The following is a 19,454-nucleotide window of genomic DNA, read 5'->3' as shown; positions in this document are numbered from 1 at the left end:
TCTATGTTATAGCATGTGCCAAAATTTGCTGAATACTACCCTATTTTCCTATCTAGTTTTAGCATATATAGTACCTAATGGAAAATGTGATAGCCACACAGTTTTAAATATGTTTTCTTACTGGTCTTAGTTTCTTTTAATATTACAGTAATCCTGACTATTTAGAACACCAGAATTAAGCAGAAAAAGTCTCAAAGGGTGCGTGTATTTGAGGAATAGATACTTGAAGCCTGTCATTATATTACATACAATTTTTTTGTTTTTCCTTCAAGTCTTTTATTCCTAATATTACATAGGATTCTAATGATATTTATAACTTTTATTTTGAAGTTAATAGTAGAGGACAACTATAAGAAGGAAGGGAATGCCGCTACAGTAAGGCATTATGGAAGCACTGAGAAATGACCTTATTAATACAAAGAAGGGAAAGGAAAAAGCTATTAAGATCAAAGGCAAGAATAAAAACTAAAAAGCAGAGAGTGCCTTGGTACTGTTTAGAATAAAGAATAAATAGCTGTTCTTGGCAGTAGGAACCTTGAAGACAAGTCATTTTGCAACATTATTTTGATAACAAATAATTAAGGAGAATATTAAATGAGTATACCACATTTAAAAGTACATTTTTATGTAGATTGGTTATTACAAAGTTTTGGTGCTTAAAACTCTGAATTTTCACCTTTGTGAAGCTCAGTCTATCCAGAATAACTGAAGATCCAGAATGACCTGAGGATTTCAGCTCATTGACGTTTTAGAACGTTAATAGTCTGCGGAATATTATATTGGCTGTTAAGAAAATTAAGCTAAAAGGGAGTAATGCTAGTACTTTTTAAAAACCTATCACCTTTCACTAACCTTTTTTTTCTAATGTCTTCTTTATTAACTCAAATCAAAAAGACACAAGGCAGCTCAGCTCATTGGTTTTAGAGTTTGTTTATGCTTGTGGCAGATTATGTTGAATTTAAGTCCTGTCTTCCACCAGAATATCTACCTTTGGTCCTTGGGAAAGTTATGAACTAAACAGGTAGTAAGCATTGACAGGCCTTAGGAGAAAACTAAAACTCACATAGTATGATTTTTACGCATGTACAGTTGACCTTTGAACACCACTGAGCTTAGAAGTGCCAGCCTCTCCCCTACAGTCAGAAATCTGCATATACCTTTTGACTCGCCCAAAACTTACCTACTAATAGCCTACTCTTGACCAGAAGCCTTACTGATAAACAGTGGATTAAGACATGTTTTGTATGTTACATATATAATATACTGTATTAAAGTAAGCTAGAGAAACTATTACTAAGAAAATCATGGCCAGGTATGGTGGCTGATGCCTGTAATCCCAGCACCTTGGGAGGCTGAGGTGGGCAAATCGCTTGAGCTCAGGAGTTGGAAATCAGTCTGGGTAACCTGTGAAACCTTGTCTCTACCAAAAAAAAAAAAAACATTTAGTGGGGAGTGGTAGTGTGAGCTTGTAGTCCCAGCTACCTGGTGGTGGGGGCGGGGGCAGTGACTGAGGCAGGAGCCTTGAGAGGTTGAGGCTGCAAGGAGCTGTTATCACACCCACTGCACTCCAGTGTGGGCTCCAGATAGAGTGAGACCCTCTCTCAAAACAAAACAAAATCACAAGAGAGAATATTTCTAGTGTTCATTAAGTGTAAGTGGATCATCATGAAGGTCTTCATCCTTGTCTTCACACTGACTAGGCTGAGAAAGAGGAAAGGCTGGTCTTGCTGTCTCAAGGTGGTAGAGATGGAGGAGGTAGAAGGAGAGACAGGCACACTCAGTGTAACTTATATTGAAAAAAACCATCATATAAGTGGACCCAGTGCAGTTCAAACCCTTGTTGTTCAAGGGTCAACCAATTGTTTTTTGCTCTGTGGAAAGCTTTATGGCTCTACTTCCAGTTCAGAAAGTGCTGAGCATGTGGAGGTAACTTAATTTGGCCTTCATTTTTCTGCTTATCTACATACGCGTCTCAAAGTATTGTGAACCTTTTTGTACTTGGACCTGTTGATTTGTAGTCAATTTTTAGATTTTCCTCCCTCTTCTAAAATACAGTACAACAGAATATTTGACATGTTTATAAATAAACATTTATACTGCCATTTCAATAACATTATTTTGGGCTGGGTGTAGTAGTTTATGCCTGTAATCCTAGTGCTTTGGGAGGCCGTGGTGGGAGGATTGCTTGAGGCCAGGAGTTCAAGACCAGCCTGGGCAATGTAGCAAGACCCTGTCTTTAAAGAAAATTATTTTGGTAATGCTTTTAAGTGGTTATTAGGTACTTTAAAGTTACAACTCAGGTACATAAAGTTTTTTTGGGAAAATGATACGCTTTTCTTTTTTGTTTTATATATATATATACACACACACACACACACACATACATACTCTATATTTCAAATTTTTGACTTTTTGTATTAACTTGATATGAAGACTGAAATTGTTGGGTAAAATTAATTGTGGTTGATAATTAAGATTAACATATGCTCTCATGAGCTTTGAAAGAGTAACCATGAGTCAGACTGCTAATATTGATCATTTATTGTGTCATTTTACAAAATTATTTTCAAGTTACAGGTTGTTATTAGTGCTATGTTTGTGGCATCCTGTAACGGTATAGTGTAATTAGAGATCAGTCAATATGTAGTATTTTATCGTAATTTATTTTGCCTTTTAATGTATTTAGCCCAAAGCAGTGTCCACACCAGCACCAGCTACAACTCAGCAGTCAGCTCCTGCCAGCACTACAGCCATTACTTCCTCTACCGCAACAACTGTGGCTCAGGCTCCAACCCCTGTCCCTGCTTTGGCTCCCACTTCCACACCTGCATCCATCACTCCAGCATCAGCGACAGCATCTTCTGAACCTGCACCTGCTAGTGCAACTAAACAAGAGAAACCTGCAGAAAAGCCAGCAGAGACACCAGTGGCTACTAGCCCAACAACAACTGACAGGTAGGAACTGGATTCTAGGAAATTCTATCTCAAAATCCGTGTTTAACAGGAACTTTCATGCATTTATTTTGATTATTGTTTTGATTAAACCGACTGTATCTGCTATGTTAAGCCTTTTTTAAATGTTTGACTAAAACATATGCTGTGTCTATTTTGATAGTTTGCTAAGGAGAATATAAGTACAAATTTTCATAATCAGATTTCTGTACTGTGTTGATTTGGGCAGGGTGGGATGCAGTGGGAAGGAGAGAGCAAGTGAAAGTCATTTTTTAATAGAAACGTTAGGAAATACAAATAACCAAAATGAGTCAAGGATTATAACATGACATTGCCACCCTACTCATCATTTGTACTTGATCTGTATGCTTTGTGGTCATTGTCATATATATCATAAGCATCCTTCCATGTTAGTAAATCTTTCCAGTAGTTTATACATTGTGTTTGGTTCTGACATTTGTTAGCTCTTGTAACCTGAACCTGTGGATTATTTCAATTTTTCACTGTTGTATCTGTATCTTTGTGAACTTGTATAGAAATTCAATCTTCTGCCTGTGTAGATCTTTAGGGGAAAAAGGGAAAAGAGTGTTGGGATATTTGAGGAGCAAGAAATAATTCCTTGTGGGAAGTTGACAGCAGAGACACCTCAACTAAGTGGCTACTTAGGCAGTTAGCATTATTGAGCAGTTTAAAACAAGATTTTTTTTTTTTCTCCCCAGATGATCAGGTAAAATGACCAAATGCTTAAGTCAGAGAGGTCTCTTCGTTGGAAATCATTCAGCACAATTCCTTGATCTAAGAGCATGAGTTATGTTATGACCAGCCTTCACTGGCACTACAGCTGTTTGTGCTTTGTGACTTAGAGCAACTCAGGACCTCAGAGGTAGTAGTTATATGATCCTTGCAGTCAGAATCAGACAGTGGAAAACTGTGCAGTGACTGGAAGGGTTAACAGACATGGAAATTAAGATATATATGACAATGATCAGAAAGATACAGTTGTGATCCTTCATTTTAGTGTTCTGCCTTTGAGTGTCGTTTCTGTGTCTGACTTAGTCAACCGTGTTTGGAGGAGTCTGAGCCACCAGATTCATTGCTTACTCAGGGGTCTCTTTCTAAAGAATTGATTCCCTAAGAATATAACATGGGTTTAGGCAATAAAATATTTGCACAGGCCGGGCGCGGTGGCTCAAGCCTGTAATCCCAGCACTTTGGGAGGCCGAGGCGGGTGGATCACGAGGTCAGGAGATCGAGACCATCCTGGCTAAGACGGTGAAACCCCGTCTCTACTAAAAAAATACAAAAAAAAACTAGCCGGGCGAGGTGGCGGGCGCCTGTAGTCCCAGCTACTCGGAGGCTGAGGCGGGAGAATGGCGGGAACCCGGGAGGCGGAGCTTGCAGTGAGCCGAGATCCGGCCACTGCACTCCAGCCTGGGCGACACAGCGAAACTCCGTCTCCAAAAAAAAAAATAAATAAAATAAAATAAAATATTTGCACTGTTACTTGCTGGAACACTGCTTTAAGTATTCTGTGACACCATTGCCTAACTTGATCCATCTTTCCCATGTACAACTAGAAATGCATTCAACCCTCTTATCCTAGTGGATACCATGTAGAGTCAGGTTAAGCTGTTACATCACAGAGCTGTTGATCAGGTCTGTGTGTGAGAGGGAACTTAGAAATTTAAAAAATTGGTTCACCAGAGCACTTAAATATTGCAAACAATACGTCGTAAGTCAGTCGGCACAGTACATCTTATTCTCTTAATTGCTTTAAGCTCCTTTAAAAAAAACTTACAGTGTGAGAATTTTAAAGTTGATCAATACATTTTAATGTACTAATGCCATAGATTTAAATTTGTTTCTTCATTAACTCTTTTTTTTTTTTTTTTTTTTTTTTGAGACAGAGTCTCACTCTGTCACCCAGGCTAGAGTGCAGTGGCATGATCGTGGCTCAGGTTCAGCCGATTCTCCTGTCTCAGCCTCCTGAGGAGCTGTGATTACAGGCGCATGGCACCACGCCCAGCTAATTTTTGTATTTTTTGTAGAGAAGGGGTTTCGCCATGTTAGCCAAGCTGGTCTCGAACTCCTGACCTCAGGTGATCCACCCACCTTGACCTCCCAAAGTGCTGGGATTACAGGTGTGAGCCACCACACCCGGCCCATTACTCTACTTTTATTTTCTTCCCGGAGTTGCAGTTTTACTTAACGTCATTCTAAAAAGAGCCAGGACTATCTTTTCAGACATACAGAAGTTGCATAAGTAACTTGATGGTCAGTGATCCCCGAAAGCAGACACTAGAGTTTCTTAGTTGGACTTTGTATACCAACTGCTTATTCTTATTTCTGAAAATTTTACCTCAGAGAAATATAAGAAGAGAGGAACGAGAGAAACTCAGAAAACAAGCTGCTTAAATGTGTCTTAGTTCCTTTCTCTTTGCTGGAAAATATCTACTGTCCTGTGAAACACAAAACCTAGTGAATAATTATCAGGAGATAAGCTGATAAGAGTTTGTGGAGTGTGGGGAAGTCTGTTGATGACACTGACCTGACGTTTGTTATTAGGAATTTGTTTCTTTAGGTCAATTTTGTTCTTTTAAAAATTGTCTATTACAGTGCAAATTCCACTTGATATCTACCTGAGAGGAACTGCACTTGTGCCCATGACTGTATTGTTTGTAATTAAAGGACAAATTGGAATCCTAAATTGACCTGTGGTTTATTAGTAGTAGAGAACAGGACTACTCAAAGTGTAGTTGTCAATAGGCCGCATCAGCATCACTGGGAGTGTGTTTGACATGAATTCTTGGGCCACCCTGGACCTGTAAATCAGAATTATCTGAGAGTGGATCCCGGAAATCAACAAGCCCTCCTGGTGAATACTTGGGATTCTTGAACTTTGTAAAATTTGAGAAACCCTGCTATCTGATACTACAAGACAGTTAAAGTATGTACTATATAAGCATGTTAAATGAGTGTGGTTTTGAGGCTTTGTTATTGAGTGAAAAAAGCAGGTTGCAAAAGAGTATAGGCGATAACCATAAACCAGACAAAACCCATGAACAACATCGTACATTTTCTGTGGGTATGCATGTTAATGTGTAGAAGAGAAGTAGGCAAGCGTTGACATATAACTGATGAGTGGTTTCCTCTGTGGTTGGAGAGGGGAGAAGTAGTGAGACAGAATCAAGATTAAAGAATAGTGGTTAAAATATAAGTACACCCAGTCTTATCTGTGGTGTTTAAAGAGAACTTTTTAAAGACGATGTGTGATAATAGTGTAAATTATTCTAAGGGAGATGAGTCTTACCAAATTTTAAAATGTATTATACAGTAGTGATTAAAACAGTTTGGAATGGCTCATATTACAAAGATTGGTCAGGGAAATCAACAGTAGCCTAGAAATAGACCCAAATAGATACAGGAACTTAATAGAAAATAAAGATACGGCCGGGCGCGGTGGCTCAAGCCTGTAATCCCAGCACTTTGGGAGGCCGAGACGGGCGGATCACGAGGTCAGGAGATCGAGACCATCCTGTCTAACACGGTGAAACCCCGTCTCTACTAAAAATACAAAAAATTAGCCGGGTGAGGTGGCGGGCGCCTGTAGTCCCAGCTACTCGGGAGGCTGAGGCAGGAGAATGGCCTAAACCCGGGAGGCGGAGCTTGCAGTGAGCTGAGATCCGGCCGCAGCACTCCAGCCCGGGCAACAGAGCGAGACTCCGTCTCAAAAAAAAAAAAAACCCCTCATACTATACACCTGCAAAAATAAACTATAGATGGATATGGATTTAATGCAAAAGAAAAGCCATAAACTAATGGAGAACAAGGGAACGAAAGAATAATCTTCACTTTGCGAAGTCATTCCTAAGCAAGACAACAACAACAACAACAAAAGTTGTAACAGGAAAGATTGATAAATTTGACTGTAGAAAGAATGTAAATGCAGGAAACCAAACTACACATTCCTTAATAAGAGCTTAATTTGGTCTTTTAAATGGAATACTGTGCATCTGGTGCATCTGTGGGAAGAAATTGAAGTAGATTTGATTGTGCCGACATAGAATGATAAGTTAAAACACACAAAAGCTTAAAAAACAAAACAACAAAAAAAAAGTAAGATGCAAATTGTTATTCTTTTAAATAGAAATTGGTGTCATAGTGGTGGTCTCTGGGTTAGGGGTAGGAAAAATTTAGTTTTTATATATTGTGCTTTTTGAAATTTTATTTTCTCTGTATTAGTTTTACAGTATATTTAATGAAGAACTTAAAAATTATACTAAAGGATTATATTAATCATAATATTCATATTGGGTGTTATGATGCTAGGCACTTTGCTAAGCACTGTACTAGTGTAGCCCTACCCACAACACTCTGGAGTATATGATACTATCACTGACCATTGTACTGATGAAGAAACAGGCTTAGAAAGGTTCAGTAATTTACGAATCCAAACTTGGGTTTTCTGCTCTTACTGTATACTACCATACCAAAGGCTTTCTCGGAACTGAAATATAATGGGTGTTTTTTTTAATTGAGACACAGGTCTAAGTGTGTATGTGTGTCTGCTTTAAAGTTCCAACTACTTACTACCTTTACCACTGTGGTAAACTTAAGTTTATTTTTCTTTGGCCTGCTCTTCATGGTCTTTCATAATTTTCTTTTATTGCAGACTTCTCTGTAGTTTCCCAACAGAAACTTAATCTTTTTACACTGATTTTCGTTACATTCAAACTTGGATTTAACCCATATCTACCTTTTTTGCGTATGCTATATATCTTTATTTGAATGTCTTCTTTCAGTGTCCTCGTTCAGAACTTATCTGTAAGATCTCATTATGTAAAGACTATAGCCTAATTTGGTTTCTCTATGTGCTATTTTACTATATACTGCTTTTGATATTTCTTCTAGTGTGACTTGATTTATAAATTATTTAACTTCTCATGTAAATTACTTCAGGTAAATAATTGTGCATTATCTTTTTTGTATTCAATAGACAGATGCTTCTGTTAGGATATTTTATATATTTTGACATTTAAAATGATGGATTCTCAGAAGGAGTACCAAGATTGAAAATTTTTCCCAAACCACAAATGTTGTAGATAAAGCTTTTGGATTTAATCTAGAAGAGACAGTTTAAATACTGTAGTCAGACGTTTATATTTAAGTAAAATCAAAGAATCTGTTTACAAATTGGATAGTTACTAAACTATTGTAAATTAAATTGTATATACTTTTTAAAATACGATTGTTCTAAAATCCTTTTACAGTACATCGGGAGATTCTTCTCGGTCAAACCTTTTTGAAGATGCAACGAGTGCACTTGGTAAGTGTCTACTTTTCCTTGTAAACAACCTGTGAAGAGATAGGTAAGAGGCTTCACTTTTCTAGATCATGATAAAAGTGTTAATAATTTGCATGGTTATTTATAATCAAGCTGTAAAATGATTGAATTAAGTAATTATTCAATTAAGTGTTACTAAAGACTTTTAAATTAATATTTATGTATTGAGTTATTTAAAACTTGCTCTGAGTTGAGCATACTTGGTTAAAGCAAATAAATTTCCATTTTCCAGATGGAAATTTTAAATGTGATCCTAACATGGTTGATCTGTGTATGGGTTTATTACAAAGGATCTTTGAAATGGATATGACATTTTTCTAGATCTGTCTCACACTTCATGTATATACACCTTCAGACTTAATTCCAACTTGATGGCACTGTACATTCCCATCTGTATCATGTTGCTTGCATTGGCTTGCAGCAAAAATGCTTTTTTATCCCAACTTTTACCTGCTGAATAATGCCTTTCCATCTGCCGTCACCCCAGTCTGTCAAAATGAAGCACCTTTTTTTTTTCTCCCATTGTAGCATCTCTGATATAGTTCCTGCTAATTACTAGTTTATTGGCTGGCAACTCCATTCCTACTGTTTGGTGCTCTTAAATGGCAGGAAGGGAGAAAGCAAGGAATAGGTAGAAACAGCAGCTTTGGTGCAGTACAGGCTCTGGATTCCTGCTTAGCTTCTACAGCAGCAGAGTTCCAGCAGCAGTACCACCTCCTAGCATCTGAGTTGGTTCTCTGACCTAGTTGGGCTGGAACTCCGTGGTGTCCTCGTTGCCATGGAAAATGGCATGTACATGTAGTAGCAAAACAGTAGTTTAAATTATCTAAGATTGCCTGGGTGTGCCAACCCCAGATTTTCATCTTTGAGGAACAGTGTCCTAAAACACACTGCTATCAAATACAGTATGAGTTAGTCTCCAGCCAGGAAAACAGAAACCACTCTGTTTCAAGCAGGGAAAGGCTTAATCTCAGGAAACTGTTAGGAATTGGAAGGGCTGGAGAATAGGATTGCCCAGAGATCAGTAAACTGTCTGTGGCCTTGGGGCTGGAGCCAGCTGGCTGTTGCTGCAAATGGTGCTGAAGGCTCTGGCTGTGGTCACTGCTGCTGCAGCTGTAATGCATTGATGCTCCTGAGTGGGAGCCTGGGAGGCCATGCTGTAGCTGCTGCTGCTATACTCAAGCCTCTGTGACGATGTCTTACTTCCCATTCTCAACTTTATGGTCTCGGGATCCCTCTACATTTTCATCTTTAATTTACCCAAGTCTCTGTTGATTCCCTCCTTTTTTATTTTATTCTGATTTATCTTGTTGCTGCACAAATTAACCTTGCTTCTTTAAACTTTCCTTCTTTGGCTTCTGTGACACCACTCCTCCTGATCCATACCTCAGGCTCTTCCTTCTCAAGCTTTGCTTTGCTTTTCTTCTCTTTTCTTTCTTTCTTTCTTTTTTTTTTTTTTCTTTTTTTTTTTGAGATGTAGTCTCGCTCTCTCGCCCAGATTGGAGTGCAGTGGCGTGATCTTGGCTCACTGCAACCTCCACCTCCCGGGTTCAAGCAATTCTCCTGCCTCAGCCTCCTGTGTAGCTGGGATTATAGGCACGTGCCACCACGCCTGGCTAATTTTGTGTATTTTTAATAGCGACGGGGTTTCACTGTGTTAGTCAGGATGGTCTCAATCTCCTGGCCTTGTGATCTGCCCGCCTCGGCCTCCCGAAGTGCTGGGATTACAGGCGTGAGCCACAACGTCTGGCCAGTTAATTCATTTTATTTTACCTGACCATTAAATGTATGAGTTTTCTATGGTTCCATTCTAGGCCATAGTTCAAAGTTTAAACTATGGGAATGACCAATACCATCCATATACTATGTAGATTCCCCAAATTATAGCTGCAGGACAGATCTCCCTCTGAACTCCCAAACTCTTATCTTGACATTGTCAACTAGAAAACTTAGAACTTCCATGACTTTAGGTTTCAAACTAACTCATTTTTTATTCCCCAGTCTGAGTCTTTCCTTTTGTTCCCTTCTTACTTGTAGCATCATTCATTCATCCACCCTCTGCCTCTTTTGGCCCAGTGAATCTGTTTCTTTTCCTTTCTCTCCTCTCCCCTCTGACCTCTCTTTCTTCTTCCTTCCTCCTTCCCCCTTCCCCTTCCTCCCCTCATTCCACAGTTACTAATGACTCCCTTTCTTAAAGTCTCTGGAATACTTGTTTTCACTGTCATTTAGTTGCCTTAGTTCAGGTCCTTATTTCACTTATACTCTTGCATTATCCTTATCCACCTGGTCTGCCTCTTCCTTACCAGAGTGTATTTTCTAAAAAGCAACTCTGATGGTGTCTTTGTTAATTCCTTTAATAGTTCCTCATGACCTAGAAAGTAAGTCCAAAGCTTATTCTTTTTAATATTTAAAATTTGTATATATTTAGGGAGTACAAGTGCAGATTTCTTACATGCATAATATGTGGTGGTGAAGTTTGGGCTTTTAATGTAGCCATCACCTGAATAATGAAAATTTATTGTACCAAACAGGAAATTTTTGAACCCACACTCCACTCCCCACCTTTTGTCGTTTCCAGTGTGTCTTATTCCATTCTTTTTTTTTTTTTGAGGCGGAGTCTCGCTCTGTCGCCCAGGCTGGAGTGCAGTGGCCGGATCTCAGCTCACTGCAAGCTCCGCCTCCCGGGTTTACGCCATTCTCCTGCCTCAGCCTCCCGAGTAGCTGGGACTACAGGCGCCCGCCACCTCGCCCGGCTAGTTTTTGTATTTTTAGTAGAGACGGGGTTTCACCGTATTAGCCAGGATGGTCTCGATCTCCTGACCTCGTGATCCGCCCGTCTCGGCCTCCCAAAGTGCTGGGATTACAGGCTTGAGCCACCGCGCCCGGCCGTCTTATTCCATTCTATATGATGTGTGCCTATGGTTCAGCTCCAACTTGTGAGGACATGTGGTATTTGACTGTTTCTGAGTTATTTCATTTAGGATAGTGGCCTCCATAGTTCTATCCATGTTGCTGTAAAAAAGACATTTTATTATTTTTGATGGGTGAGTACTTTTACATACACACACCCCATTTTCTTTATCTCATCCTCCATTTAATGATTCCATATCTTTACTATTGTGAATAATGCCATGGTTAACATACAAGTGCAGGTATCTTTTTGATATAATGATTTATTTCCCTTTGGGTATATACATAGTAGTGGAATTTCTGGATTAAATGATAGTTCTGTTTTTAAGTTCTTTGAGAAATTTCCGTGCTGTTTTCCATAAAGGATGTACTAATTGACATTCCCGCCGGCAGTATGTAAGCATTCTATTTGCTTCGCATCCTTGCCTGGCATCTGGTGTGAGATGGGGCATCTCATTGTGGTTTTAATTTGCATTTCTCTGATGATTAGTGATGTTGAGCATTTTTTCATGTTTGTTGGCCACTTGTATGTCTTCTTTTGAAAAATGTCCAGTCATGGTTTTTGCCTACTTTTTAATGGGGTTATTTGGTTTTTTCTTGATGTTTAAGTTCTAGATAATAGCACTTTGTTAGATTTCCTATGCCAGTGTCCAGAAAAGTTTTTCTAGGTTTTCTTCTCCGTTTTTTGTAGTTTCAGGTCTTAATATTTAGGCTTTAATCTGTTTTGAGTTAACTTTTGTGTTTGATGAGATGTCTGGGTCTAGTTTCATTCTTCTAAATATGGCTATCCAATTTCCCAGCACCGTTTGTTGAATAGGGTGTCCTTTCCCCAGTGCATGTTTTTGTTGACTTTGTTGAAGATCAGTTTGGTTGTAGGGTATGCGGCTTTATTTCTGGGTTCTCTATTCTGTTCCATTGATCGATGAGTCTGTTTTTATACCAGTACCATGCTGTTTTGATTACAGTAGCCTGGTAATAATATTTGAAGTGAGGTAATATGATCAAAGCTTATTCTGAATGACATAAGGTTCTTCATCACCACCTCTTTGGCCTCATTACTCTGTTTTCTTGTCCAGTCTCTCTCGTTTTGTTTGTTTGTTTGTTTGAGACTCACTCTCTGTCTTTGTCACCCAGGCTGGAGTGCAGTGGCGCAGGCTCAGCTCACTGCAACCTCCGCCTCCTGGTTTCAAGAAATTCTCCTGCCTCAGCCTTCCAAATAGCTGGGATTACAGGCACCTGCCACCATGCCCAGCTAATTTTTGTGTTTTTAATAGATACGGGGTTTCACCACATTGGCCAGGCTGGTCTTGAACTCCTGACCTTAGGTGATTCGCCCACCTCGGCCTCCCAAAGTGCTGGGATTACAGGTGTGAGCCACCATGCCAACCTCTCTAGTTCTTTTTACAAGTCATTTGCCTTTGGACTTTTAAGATCTAAAAAGTATCACATTGCTTATGGGTATTTTTTGAGATTCTATAATTTAACTAGGAAACATGATTTTAGGAGTCATAGTGTAATGATTAGGTGTGGAGACTCTTCACTATCAGCCTGTGTTTGTATCTCTGCACCATGACTTAATACTTTGACCAATTTTTTTTTTTTTTTTTGTATTGGAGACAGAGTCTTGCTCTTTCACCAGGCTGAAGTGCAGTGGCATGATCTTGGCTCACTGCAGTCTCTGCCTCCGGGGTTCAAGCAGTTCTCCTGCCTCAGCCTCCTGAGTGGGTGGGACTACAGGCACGTGCCACCATGCCCAGATAATTTTTTTTGTATTTTTAGTAGAGATGGGATTTCACCATGTTGACCAGGATGGTCTTGATCTCCTGATCCCGTGACCCACCTGCCTCGGCCTCCCAAGTGCTGGGGTTACAGGCGTGAGCCACCACGCCTGGCCTTTACCAAATTATTAATCTCTCCAAGCTGTAACCTCCTCATCTTTTAAAGGAGTTGAAATTAAACCTTTCTTATGAAGTAGAGAGAACTAAAAGAAAAACACTATGTTAACGCAGTTCTGATTTTCTGTAGCTCTTAATTTCAGTTGTATTGATACTGATTTCTGTATCTGGGAATTAGGTTACTGAAAGTGTATTGCTACTTGAGTTGCTTTGTGCTCGAATTATATCAGTAGATAAGAAAATAAATAATTAAAAATTATTGTTTTATGGGATGGGAAAAGGAAAGTCATTATTTTAAACAAGATATCAAATGATTAATCTTTTTGTGATATTTAGGGGGTTTTAGCTATTAAACACCTTTATTTGGAAAATTCTGCAGAAAAAATTTATTTATTTAACAGATACTCGGTGTCAGCTGTGTTATCAGGGAAATAAGCAAAATGGCATGGTTTTCTGCACAAACTTGCATTCAGTTGGGGCCAGAAAAAAATAATGAAACATTAAAAGAAAAAAAGATAAATGATACTATTAGAACACAAAGGGCGTCCCTAAAGAAAAAACAGAAGGCTACCTGGGATGGCTAGGCAATACCTTTTAAATATAGAACTGAAGCATGTTGAAGGAACTGGCCATCTAAAGATGGCTGGTGTTGTGTAAAGGCCCTGGGGCAGGAAAAGGTGTGGCCTGCTGAAGTAACACCGGGAAGATAAGTGTGGTGGGTGGAGCATTGTTGAGGGCTGGGAGCCAGAAATGAGATGAGGGGTTTTGTGTGTGTGTATGTGTGTTGACTTTTGCAACTGGCTGAAGAATAGATTGTAGATATGGAGACAAGAGTTGGAAATGGTGTAATCCCATGTAGAGACTGTTGTGGGCTTGTCTTCAGTGATGACAGTAGAGAATGAAGAGATGGGTTTGGGGTGTAATTTAGAGATCTAACCTACCAGGTATGCTGGTAAATGAAGTATGGAAGGAAGAGGAAAAGGAACTGAAATCCCCAGGGTTTCTGTTCAAGCACTTAGGTGAATAGAGGTGTCATTCGTTTAAAGAGAGCAAACAGATAATAGTGGGACACATTTGAGAGGGAAATCTGAATTGCAGTTAGTTGAGGAACGAGTGGAATATGAGAAAGTGGACACATGTTCAATAGCTGTGGCTGTGATGGGAAGAGAGCAGATGGTTCCTCAAAGAGGAATTAGGATGAAGTCAAAGGAGGGAGGTGTGTTTTTGTTTTAGGGTGAAATATAGGACATAGTTAACTACTGACCCAGGGTAATTACACGGGAGGAAAGATGTTGGTGGAGAAGAGAGGATAACCAAATCCAGTTTGGTAATGGTCCCCAGAACACAAGTGGAAGAGACGATAGTTTTAAATAAGGTAAGTTTATGAGGAAAATAACTTTCATTTATTCAGAGTGTTGTCTGTGCTGAGAGGAGGGAGCATAGGAGTCTTTTAGAAGTGACTTGTTGGAATATTAGCGCTTAGGGCATTTTACCAACTTTGTATAGTGTACAAGATTTTAACTTTCTAGCTCCTAACCTCTCTTTCCCCACTGTTTTAGTTATATAAGGTATCAAAGGGAAACTGAACTTGTTGCATCAGAGTTGATGGTTTGAAATGCCATCCCTTCCCCAGCATGTTTTCAGAATTCGGTGTCTCTTCTTATCAGTTGCCTTCTTTGACCTCCTGATTCTCCCTTACCTTTGTACCTCATTTTTCTATTATACTCTGAAACGTATTATATGAATTTCCTGTTGCTACTGTAGTAAGTTAACACAAACTTAATGGTGTAGAATAACACAGATTAACTATCTTCTAGTACTGTAGGTTAGAAGTGAAACACAGGGCTCACTGTACTAAAATTAGGGAGCTGGAGTTCCTTTTTGGAGACTCCAGGGAAGAATTTTTTTCCTGATCCTGTCCAGTTTCTAGAGACTGTTCACATACCTTGGCTGGTAGCCCCTTTCTCCATCTTCAAAGGCAACAGCATAACATCTCTTATCCTGGTTTTGTCTCCTCCTCCTCACACCTGTTTCTCTGACCCTCTCATCTGCCTCCTCCTACTATTCTTAAGGATTCATGTCATTATGCTGGACCCATTTAGATAATCCAGCATCAGGTCTCTATCTTAAAGTTAGCTGATTAGCAACCTTAATTTTATCTATAACCTCAATTTCCCTTTGCCATGTAGCCTATTTATAGGTTCCAGGATTCAAACCGGAGGGCATCTTTGGGTGACCATTACCTACTACATATATGTTGTAATTTATACTGTTACGCATCTTTGTATTATTCCTAGCACAGTTGTGCCTGAAATGTATACATAAATCAAGAAATGTATAGAGAATTCTTATTTATTAAATGTTCCTTTTCTTTCCCCTCCACCCTCCCTTTTTAGTGACGGGTCAGTCTTACGAGAATATGGTAACTGAGATCATGTCAATGGGCTATGAACGAGAGCAAGTAATTGCAGCCCTGAGAGCCAGTTTCAACAACCCTGACAGAGCAGTGGAGTATCTTTTAATGGTGAGAAACATGTTTTACTTACTCCATTCTAGTTGTTTAAGATCAAAATCTCAAAGAAACAGATTTTAAAGGACCAGTTCACCTGTATGATATATGCTAGATGATATACAGTGCTTTTTTTCTAGTATGTTTGTATTTTGTGTTAATAAAGTGTAATCTTTTTTAATATAGTGGTCCAGCATTGTAGTAGCTTTTTAGGTGCCACTGTGCATGAATTATTAAGAACAAAAATTTTAAGCTTGAGAGTCTGGGCCAAATTCTTTTGCTTATACTATGTATATATCTGTAATAAGTTGCCAGCTTTTTAAAATCTGGGAAATTTCACATATAAGTACAGATTTGTGGTTTATCTGGACAACTTTGGATCCCAGATTTTTGCAAAGGATTTAGGAAAATATTTTAGATCATAGAATCTAATTCATTATCCTCTGATTCACTGTTACCAATGTAACATCACGCATTTAACGAATGATGTTATTTACTTGGTTCCATTAGCATTTGAATTTGTTTTTATAGTCAGTAGGAGTTGAGGGATTTTTTGAATAAGGTTTTCTTTTTTTACTGGTAATGGGAATTTTTGAGAAATAGATTGTTGTGGACATTGACTGAAACTCTTGGTATTAAGATGAAAGTCTGCTAGTTTTACAGATGTGACACAGGCTAAAGTAATTGAATTAACTTTTAAAAAGTCTTCTATTCTATAATTGTCTGGTGTTTTGGAGTATTATCGAAGCCTGAATTGCCCTAAATACCATCTTAGAGTTGCTCTTTTAGTATCTTAGAGTTAACTCTTGGCAATTAATCCACAGTTTAACCCATTCCTTTATGTCTAGCTTGTCCTTTGTGTCTAAGTTGTACTTCTGTTAAAATTTCCTTTCAGGTAGCTGGCTAGTTTCAGAAGAGTCAGTTGTAAGCCTCATAACTGTACTCTGCCTCCACCATTTATTTGCCCATGCATTTGGATGTGAAGTTCACAAAACCTTTTCTTAGCATATTATTTTATCTTTTTAAATTCAATTTTTCATTGTCTTCTTGAGTAGTGTCTTTAAATGCTGGCAGTTTATCCAGTTTGTTTGGAATTCTGGAATTAATAATTGTTGTGAATTTGTTTGGTGAGGGGTGCATACCCTAAACAGATTGTATGAAAGTATTAGCTTTTATGGAGAGGCTTTCGTTTACACCTGATTTAGAATTCTGCATAAGTTCAACAGTATCAGTTATTTTGATCTAATGAATGTGGAGTTTTGAGGTATAAAAAAAAAGAATCATTGTTACCAAAGTTGCTAAATGCTAAAACTGCTGTATAGCATCAAATGCAAATAAATAGATGAGTCATGAGTTCATCAAACAATTTATAACTAAAATGTTTTTTGTATGTTTGCTGTTTGTTTCATAGACTGGAGGGGAAAAATTGCCTTTAACTGTTACTAGTTAACAGATAAGGTGAATGGATGGAAAGAAGAAATGTTGAGCACTTATCTAACAAGAGGCTATGTAACATGTGTGAGAATAGAGGTCAATCTGTAGCAATGAAGATTAACTTTTTAGTTTAATGAAACAGAATTTGATGGACCCTTTGGATCCTAAATATAGTTTGTTAGCACTTAAATAGCTGCCCATCTAAGTTAAGGGTTTGAAATGATGAACTCATTCAAAAACATTGATTTTAATGCCTGGAGTGACATCTAATGCATGCAGCCATTTTCCTGCTGTGTTGACCTTCATCCTTTATATGTTGTTGCTTTTGGCTTCTGGCTTATTAGGAAATGGAAGCATTTATCATCTTATTCAATTGTAATACTTGGTTCTTTATTCTCTTCTTTTCAAAATCTGTATAGAACTTAATAAAGACTTTTTAAATGACAAGTCTTATCAATCATGTGCATCAAAATAGGTGTCCCAAAAGATTTTAGTACATGCAGTTTTAAGCTCTTAATAACTTTAAAAGATAAATACTATAAGCTTACAAAAGGCATCACCTAAAAACTAAATGGTTTCAGTTTATTTTAGATCGATTTTGTGCATTTTGAAAAATTAAATTTTTGGAGATACTTGAGTAGCTCATATTTATGAAATACTTTGACACTTTCTCAAAGAAATGCTTTACTCAAAAGTATGTCAAATTTATGAGATACTTTCTGAGTGACACTTACTCAGTACCATGGATCAGTAGAGGAGATCCTCCTGCCTGACCGCTGTGTACCTGGTCTGTATCCGTTAGATATTTTTTCCCCCAGGAGTCATTTCAGAACTGTGAAATGTGCATCAAAAACTCTTTTTGGATTATCTTAAGCTAGGATTGCAAATTCAATCCTTTTTGTCACTGAGTAACAGCTGATGAAGATTTCTAAGAAGTTAAAAAGTCAACTGAAGTAATAGGTAGCACAAAAACCTTTGGTTATGTTCAGTTTTAAGAAGGTACATGTATCAATATTTTTCACATTTGATGCCAATTACGTGTGCCTGGTAGGTGTCTTATTGGACAACACAGGGAAAATTTCCATCATCATGGAAAGTTCTGCTGGACAGTGCTGCTTTGCATTATTACAGCAATGTGGGTTTTTCTATAATGCACCCAGGTCATTTCTAATCTAATTTTAATCCATGCAGCTTAATAATCCTTTACTTTTAATTGAAGCAGACATCTGTTTGATGCTTTTGAAAATCAGACAAGATGTTAAATAGACTATGAATCTTTTACTCTGTATAATATTTAATTTTGCCTGAAGGGATATCTTAAAGCTTGAAAATTCTGTTATAGGGAATCCCTGGAGATAGAGAAAGTCAGGCTGTGGTTGACCCCCCTCAAGCAGCTAGTACTGGGGCTCCTCAGTCTTCAGCAGTGGCTGCAGCTGCAGCAACTACGACAGCAACGACGACAACAACAAGTTCTGGAGGTAAAGTGGAATCTTTTGGATGGAGAAGGAATGGCCCTGAATTTTTAGTGTAAAATGATTTAATCTGAAATACTTCAGAAATGAGGTTCATTCCCAGAGCAGTTGAATGATTCATTAAGTTCTCTCTTCACTAATGTTTGAGAACGGCCCAAAAGAAAATCTCCCAAGTGGATGTAAAAGGTATCCTTGCTGATATTAAACATCAGTGTTGCAGTTTTGTCAGAGGGCATATTCTGTTTTGTTTTAAGGAAAAGATGCTTTCCAGTTTGTATTTAGTGTTACTTTCTGATGCTGTTCAGTATGGTTTGCTCACTTTGTCTCTTAACTCTCTCCATAAATGTTACAAAGTGTATGTAATTTCAAAGCCAGCAGGATTTCAGTAGTTATACAACCAAGGAAATGAGACCCTGAGAGGTTTCAAACCTTGTATCTAGAGGAGAAAGCAGAGCTTGAATTGAAGTCTCCTTACTGGGGTACTGACCATACCCACACATTGCTATAGGTCTGACTACAGAGCAGAGCCTGGAACCTGCGGTCGGCTTAGGAATTACACAGTGTTCTCCTTCGTTCGTTCTTCTGTGTATTAATAAAGTAATATAAACTGTTGATCTTGAAAGGGCCACTCTTCTATGCATTTCCTAGCTCTGATTATGATAGTCACCTCTGGTTGACAGAGGTCACTCAGTGCTTTGTGTACAGTCTCCAGAGGACAGGCCTTTTGTTGTGATTCAGCATGGGAGTGGAAAGAGATGGCCACAGCTCTGCTTTGGATTTGGGGTTCTGTTCCTTTCAGCACTTATTAGGTAACATAGTCTCTAAGTCTCATTGCCTTCACCTATAAAGCTAGTATTATATATGGAAGAATAAAAAACCCATGTGCTATGGTCATTTCAGTTTGAATGATTGTCTTCCTGAATAGGAAATTACAACAT

At 38.4% G+C, this 19,454-nt stretch overlaps 1 protein-coding gene across 2 annotated transcripts in view; it reads left to right on the top strand.

Annotated features, from left to right (window-relative positions):
* The window catches only part of RAD23B (RAD23 homolog B, nucleotide excision repair protein), a 49,458-nt gene that overhangs the window by 20,322 nt on the left and 9,682 nt on the right, over positions 1–19,454 (top strand). For both annotated transcript variants that reach the window (XM_033237889.1, XM_033237888.1), the window contains 4 exons: positions 2,687–2,955; positions 8,223–8,278; positions 15,498–15,625; positions 18,387–18,522. In XM_033237889.1, the coding sequence (XP_033093780.1) occupies positions 2,687–2,955; positions 8,223–8,278; positions 15,498–15,625; positions 18,387–18,522 (589 nt within the window). The remainder of the gene's footprint in view (positions 1–2,686; positions 2,956–8,222; positions 8,279–15,497; positions 15,626–18,386; positions 18,523–19,454) is intronic.

The sequence above is a fragment of the Trachypithecus francoisi genome, unplaced genomic scaffold (genome assembly GCF_009764315.1).
Source record: "Trachypithecus francoisi isolate TF-2019V2 unplaced genomic scaffold, Tfra_2.0 Lachesis_group16, whole genome shotgun sequence".
Lineage (NCBI taxonomy): Eukaryota > Metazoa > Chordata > Mammalia > Primates > Cercopithecidae > Trachypithecus > Trachypithecus francoisi.
The sequence above is the reverse complement of the archived record's forward strand: the minus strand, read 5'-3'. Positions and strand labels throughout refer to the sequence as shown.